Source organism: Cynara cardunculus (genome assembly GCF_001531365.2).
Source record: "Cynara cardunculus var. scolymus isolate 2C chromosome LG 14, CcrdV1, whole genome shotgun sequence".
Taxonomy (NCBI): domain Eukaryota; kingdom Viridiplantae; phylum Streptophyta; class Magnoliopsida; order Asterales; family Asteraceae; genus Cynara; species Cynara cardunculus.
In genome coordinates this window covers 11170626-11178111 of record NC_037541.1, presented here as the reverse complement: position 1 = coordinate 11178111, position 7486 = coordinate 11170626, and the positions used below count along the sequence as shown (strand labels likewise).

General features: G+C 37.5%; 1 protein-coding gene across 1 annotated transcript; it reads right to left on the bottom strand.

Annotated features, from left to right (window-relative positions):
- Positions 1-1891: 1891 nt before the first annotated feature.
- Positions 1892-7278, bottom strand: LOC112526571 (3-phosphoshikimate 1-carboxyvinyltransferase 2). The gene is made up of 8 exons (XM_025136914.1): positions 6809-7278; positions 5413-5657; positions 4613-4766; positions 3994-4208; positions 3801-3918; positions 3215-3425; positions 2426-2487; positions 1892-2340 (listed from the first exon to the last, which is right to left on the bottom strand). Exons 1-8 carry the CDS (start codon positions 7139-7141, stop codon positions 2122-2124), a joined length of 1557 nt encoding a protein of 518 aa, XP_024992682.1. The 5' UTR covers positions 7142-7278; the 3' UTR covers positions 1892-2121.
- Between the last annotated feature and the right edge of the window lie 208 nt (positions 7279-7486).

The following is a 7486-nucleotide window of genomic DNA, read 5'->3' as shown; positions in this document are numbered from 1 at the left end:
ATTATTGAGAAGTCTCGTGGCGTTTATGAATGTTTAAATTGTCAGATTGTAGATCTAATCCAAATATTGAGAATTGTTCTTACAGGTCTCACGAAAAACCTTTGGTCTCACATGATCTCGTTAATCTGACATCCATATTGATATGTTTTTTTTCATTTTTTGTGGTTTTTGGGGTTTTTTTTATGTATTTAGCGTTTTCCCCTGGACCTGATCTTATAGATGTATGTATGTATATATATATATAAAGTTGGGTTCCGATGAGAATGAGAGCTAAGGTGAGAAGCATAAGAAGAGATCCCCACCTTTTGATACACATTAGGATGATATGCATCGGGTTAATCCCCGTATCAAAAGTGAATTATGAGTGAGTTTGAGATTAAAGGTGATCAAGTGTCCAGATCTCTTTTTACGTTTCTTATCTTAACTCTCCTTATGCAATCCTTCGCCTATATATATATACACACACACACACACATGTTGAGAGACGAAGGATCATGTGAAAATAAAAGTTAAAAAGTGACAAGTGTAAGAAAGGATTTGAATCCTTGATCACTTTTAATCCCAAAACAACCCATGAATTATGATTTAAAAGAGAATTGATCAAGTGTATTTTATTAGTGTTGATCTCATAATTCTTTTCAATTAGAATTGATTTAATGGTGCAGATCTCTTCTTACCATTCTCAACTTACTCTCATTCTTATAGAAACTCAACCTTGTGCATATTTTTTTTTGGTAGTTAATTGAAAAATAGAGGCAAAAAGCCTTCCAAAAGATTGCGACATCCTAACAAATGTGTCAAATGAAATAAATATAAGGGGCGTTTATGTAAACACTTATTCAGTAAGCATTTACCGGTAAAATTCAACATTATCACTTACTTATCGGGTAAGATTTTATTCACTAAAACGCATCGTATGCAACAATTTATCCCGGTAAGCGCTAACCATGGTAAGAGTCATCGTCCTCACTTATCGGGTAAGACTCTCGACTCTTGTCTTCGCTCTTACCGGGTAAGATTTTTAGTCCTTGCTATTTTCATCCGGTATAGTAAGTGAATTAGTAAGCGCTTACCCGAATAAGCATTTGATAAACAGTACCTAACTCTGCATTTGCATCATAAAACCATATTTTGCATATTTTTCACATTTTGAAACTTGTTAAAATTAAATTAGATATCTACATTAAATGATCGTTAACGTATATTTGTAAAATAGATATAAAATATGAATAATTGAACATTTATTAACATCAATTACGAAAAAGAAAAGCATCTGTCGTGTTTCCCGTAATAGATACTTGAAGAAGGGACTGGTCCCTAACCGGTCTAAAAATCCGATCCTTAGATTGGTTTTGAGAACCATTCTCGGATTGGACTTCGTTAAGAACCGGTCTAGCAAACCGCACTTTGTCCCTATGCAACTTGTCTCGTGTACCAAATGTGTTGCAGTTGGGCCAGATTCGGCTGCAACACATCTGGTACACAAGATAGTCCGGGAAGAAAACAATATTTTTGTATAAAACTGGTAAATTACTAAACTATTTATGTCAAATAAAAACCCTATAACTTTGCACTATTATTTCACATGCCTACCTCACTCTTAACTGTCCAATCCTGTCTGCATACCACTCAACTAATATGGAATAAGGGTTTGTTTGTTTACCTCTTAATAGTTCCATTAAAAGGCAGTATCTGAATCCTTAAGAGATTAATCTTATTTAACAAAAAAAGTTTGTCTCTTAATGGTTCTATAACCCTCAGAATGATTTTGTATCCTAAGCCTCCCTTAACCATTCAGCGCCCTAATTTTATTGTAAACAATTAGCAAACAATTATATTTCATTTTGTACTATATCATGAAAACATCTTAATCATTCTGCATCAAACCATTGGAACCTGCGAAACAACCCTTAAGTTCAACTTGAATTGCATAAGATTATACTTCAATCTAACCCAAAGTTCACCTCAAATTATTACATCCATCATACTCTCAAAGAATTACAGATCTCATAGCAATAAGATTACCCCTCAAAATCACATACTTTACACCTTGAAATCAAAACAAAAACTTATTTTAAAACATCAAACGACACGAGCGACGGATGATAACGAGAAATCACGTCAATTCTTGGCGAATTTCTGAAGAACTTCAAAGTAATCAGGGAACGTCTTACGGGTGCAACCGGGATCCTTGATGGTCACTGGAACATCAGCACAAGCGGCAAGCGAGAAAGCCATGGCCATCCTGTGATCATCGTATGTGTCTATTGCCGTTACATTCAACTTCTCCGGCGGAGTGATCACACAGTAGTCCGCACCTTCTTCCACCGTCGCTCCCAACTGGAATTTTATCAAATCCCGAGAATTATAAAGTGTTAAATGAGGACGAATGTTAGAGACAAGGGATAAATTGTAACCATCTTACCTTTCTGAGTTCTGTGCAAATGGCAATCATCCTTTCGGTTTCTTTAACTCTCCAGCTAGCAACTGGCAAATAGAAGAGACGGAATGTGAAGGTGCACGTCGAGTTTTGTGCATAGTTAAAGATATTTGAGCTTAATCAAAGGCATAGAACGATAACAAAAACGACCGTGCTGAAAACCAATGCTATATATCTTATAATATATAGCAAATCCAAGAACACGGACATCCAAAACGTGCTTGGAAACACGAGGGTCACTCAACTAGAGATGCACAAAAAAGCCCAACCCAGTCCGGGACAGGCCTCAAAGCGCAGAATTTTGGGGGCAGGCCTGGGCGTAGGCCCGACATAAAAAGCCTGGAAAAGATCAGTTAAGCCCGAAAACCCCCAAAAATCCAGCCTGGAAAAGCCAGATCAGGCCCTTTTTCAACCCTAAAGCCTGGGCCCGAGCCTAGAAATCCCTGGCCTTTCTTTGCTCAGCAAAAACGGGCCTGAAAGGCTGCCAACCTAAGGGCTCCTCCCCATAGATCACCAAATTCAAGTCCTTGGGGCCACTATGGATTTTCCTGGTTGTTATCTTCTGAGCCTGTGGGATTAGTCGAGGCGGTCAAGCTGGCCCGGACATCCATGGTTACCAAAAAAACGTGCTTGAAGATTATTGGCCAATATGTTACCAACTTAATGTGAAACAGGTAACTGCTAACCCGATGCAATTGTTCTACTCTTTGGGATAGGGGATAGGTCTACTCTAGTTTAGAAAACTTCGTTTTCCACAAGGAGGGTAAATCATACCGTCTCTAATGGTTGTAGGACCATCGGCATAAAGAGCAACCACAGCAAGAGTCATGGCAACATCCGGCATTTTGTTCATGTTCACATCTACGGCACGCAAATGTTTCCTTCCAGAAGAATCCCTCGGTGGGCCCTTCACAGTGACTGAGTTCTCGGTCCATGTTACTTCGGCACCCATTTGTCCAAGAACCTCAGCAAATTTCACATCACCCTTCATTGAGAATGAAAAAACAAAGAAATGAGCATAAGAAGCACAAGAAAGAACAAAAGAGAAGATCAATTTGACTTTTAAGGTCAAACAGTCTAACTTTGAACTCAAAATTCATACAACCCTTTTGCAAAATTTCACAAAAATGTGATGATTTGCACTAAAATGTACTGTAATTATTTTCGATACGTAGTTTTATATGTGGATTTGCAATAAAATCCATATAACAGTAACTTCAGAAAGCCAAAGGAATAGCCAAACGAAAAGAACCCCATATATACCACTCAAAAGTAGGGTGTAGGGGGTGGGATATATGCAGAAATGTAGAGCGGTTTGGAATGGAGAGAATATAAGTCGAAAAGGACCACCATGGTGCACCTGCAAACTACTTGTTCCGCAGCCTTCAACGGTGATGGTGCCGCCGGTTATGGCAGCGCCAGCTAAGAAGTAACTCGCACTTGAAGCATCACCTTCCACGTAAGCATTTCCGGGAGACCTGAAATTTTTTGATCCTATAAATACTATGACCAATCTCCAAGGAAAGAAGGGTGTTTTGTGAAAACGAACTTACTTGTACTTTTGACCGCCTTGGATAAAGAACCTGTCCCAACTATCACTGTGTTCCACCGAGACACCAAAGCGTTCCATCAATTTTAACGTCATCTCGACATACGGTATCGAAATTAGTTTATCTATGATTTCTATCTCTACATTCCCGAGGGCAAGGGGAGAAGCCATAAGCAAAGCGGTAAGGTATTGACTACTAATGGATCCGGACAACTTAACCTGTAAAAATCAAAAGACAAATTTATTGTTATTCTTAACCAAATGAATCCCATCTAAAGTGGAGTGTCGGGAGGGTAAGATGTAGGCGGTCTTTCCTCTACCTCAACAGGCAAAAAGTCCGTTTTTGTGAAGACATTTTATTGTTATGACCTATAAGTCAAAAATATTCATTCATGACTCTTTGCATCTTTCTGTTACTGAATCCCATGGGGTCCTGAAGCTAACTGCTAGGAAAATCCTCAATGGCTCTGAGGAGACTTGAACTCGAACCGGAAACCTATGGGGTGGGTCCCCAAGGCCTAGCCTTTATTTGCCGGTTGAGCTGGCACTCAAGGTTAACAAAAAGAGGTAGTTTCCTAAGAGTTAATTGGATAATCACGGCAAGAGAAATAACAAAATCGTACCTTTCCACCAGGGAGGCCTCCACCTCCAACTACACGAACAGGCGGGCAATTTGTCCCAAGAAAACAATCGACATCTGCACCAAGCTGCTTAAGACCCGTGACCAAATCACCTATCGGCCTCTCTCTCATCCGAGGAACCCCATCTAGTATGTAGCTGAAGAAAAAAATTGATTAATTACAAAAAAGGGTCGGCATATGTGTGTCTATAGGAGATATCATAATTTTCATATTCATTTTTGGCACGGAAAATATTTAACACAAGCACCTTTCAAGTCATAGTGTTCCCTCTGTCTAACAACTAGTTTTAGGTACGTATTTAACTATTAGTCGAAGATCAAAAAGACGCTTTAATAATGGCGAGATAAAGAAATCTTGTGGATCCAAGTCAACATTATCAATTATATGTAATGATGACAATATGCAAGAAGCTACTCCCTCCATCCCAAAATAAATTATTTAACTTTTTAGTTAAATAAATGACTATCTTACCCTTAATAATAGAGGACGCAATGAGTTTCAGTCACATAATTAGGGAAGAATTGGAAAGTAGGCACTTGCTTTTGAAAGTGGACACTTATTTTAGGACAAAGTAAAATAGAAATGTGGAGACTTATTTGGGACGGATGAAGTAATTTGTAATTTCAAAACTTCCTAAAATTAGAAAAAGCTGCAATTTCCCTAGGACGGAGGGAATATTGATCGTCAATCTTATCCATTTTTGAAGTATAAAATCGACTTATATGACTTTAAAGGTAAAAATACGTGTTTGTTCTTGAAACCAAGAGAATATATCACAATACCTTGAATTTCCACCGGCAGCAGTAACTGCAGCTGTCAACGGCCGCATAGCTGTTCCTGCATTTCCAAGGAAAAGCTGAATTTCTTCTTTAGCTTCTCTACCCACCGGAAATACGCCACCACAACCTTCCACAATTGCCCTTTTAATTGCACCATCTTCTTCGACACGTAGCCCTAGTGCTCTTAAAGCCCCGAGCATGTAATGAACGTCATCACTGTTAAGTAAATTGTCGACAATGGTTGTTCCCTGAATAATGGAATTTAAATGTGGCACCAAATCATGAGATCAAATGTGTATCATAACAAAGTGAAAGGTAGAGATAACCTCGACAGAATAATAACGATCCTCATGAGTAACGAGTATGACTGTATGCAGGACAAATAAAGTAGGAAACAAGTTATACCCTAGAAGCTTTATGTAAGATAAACAAAACAAAACTATTAAATCCCACACGGAGTAGGGTTTGAGGGCAAACTTCTTGAAGCACCTAGTTTTCAAATTCAAGAACTTTTTAGACAAACTTCTTGAAGCACTCTCAATCTTCACCAAAATCTTTTTGCAGACCACTTTTTCGCAGGGGTTCTTTCGTTTGGTTTAAAACCAACTCATACCTATCTTGAATTATTAAAACCGTATAAATCTATAAATCAATCAACTTTCATATAAACCACTTCTGATAAATCGTAAACCAAGTCAAATTTCAACATCATCTAAACCCATCTAGAATTAGTGCTCAAGTCCCAGAGCCAGTATACACTAACCTAACCAAACACCATGAATCAATTCAGAATTTGACATATTCCCAAGTAGAAGGATAGACCAAAAAGGTTCCAAAACCCATGATCATACTCTAATTATAAAGATAAACCCTAAAACCCATGATGGAAGCAGTAAGCAAATCAGAAAATCAATTACCAGATTAGAGATGCATAATATGAAAACATATATATATATATATATATATATATATATATATATATATATATATATATATATATGAAGCATGTATGATTCATCAATAGGAGATCATTTGCTTTCATTATGTGTAAAATGCTAAGCAAAATGCAAGATCCATCCAAACCCATCCCAGATTTAGCAGCAGAATATTAATCCAACATTCTCCAACCATACACCAAAACCCCATAAATCAATGATCTTATGATACATGCTTGATTTATTACATAAAACCAAATTACACATATCCCTAATTCAGTACCTAACTCAAACATCCTCTAACTAATAGTATCGGTTATAGACTTCAATTCAATTGACAATATCGAAATTTGTCAAAAACTATATCGAACCTGGGGTTGAAAAGTAAACCCTTGAATTCAAAAGTGAAATTAAAGCTATTTCCTTGGAATACGTACGCATTAAATCAAATCAAATTAAACTACCTCAGAAAGCGCAGCGAGTAGAAGAATCCGATTAGACAGAGACTTGGAGCCGGGCAAATTAACGGTGCCGGAGATCTCTTTGATGGGTTGCAACACAATTTCCGGTACCGTCGACGGCTTCTCCGTGGTGGCAACAGAAGCAGATACGGTAAACGATTTCCTCCCAAAGTTTTTGTTAGAAGAAACAGAGATTTGAGCAATTGGGTTTTTGTATGTCGATCCAAAAGATAAGAAAGATAACGATTTGGAAGAAAGGTTTTGGGATTTGGAGAGATTGCAAGTGAAATTGGCAGTTTGAAGATTCTGAGCGACGTTGCTAATGTGAGTTGCCATTTTCTCCTTAACTGTGTGCTTTTACACACAAGAACACGCAGTAGGTAATGGTGGATTTTAACTTAGATTTGGAGGTGGTGATTTAGAACTCAAATGGAGGATGAAGAGAGTAGGTGGGTGTTCAACACTGTCGATTTCCTTCGTACCAACCCCAACATCTTACCAAACACCATCCGTTTCAAAATTTTAATTATTATTTTTAATTAATTAGAACACAATTTTATCAATATATTTAAATATTTTATTTAAAAACTAGAAGCGTACTCGCGCAATGCAGCGAGATACATCGTGTTTTTAATATTTTATTTTATTCTTTATCTCAGTCGATGTTATAATATGGTTTTA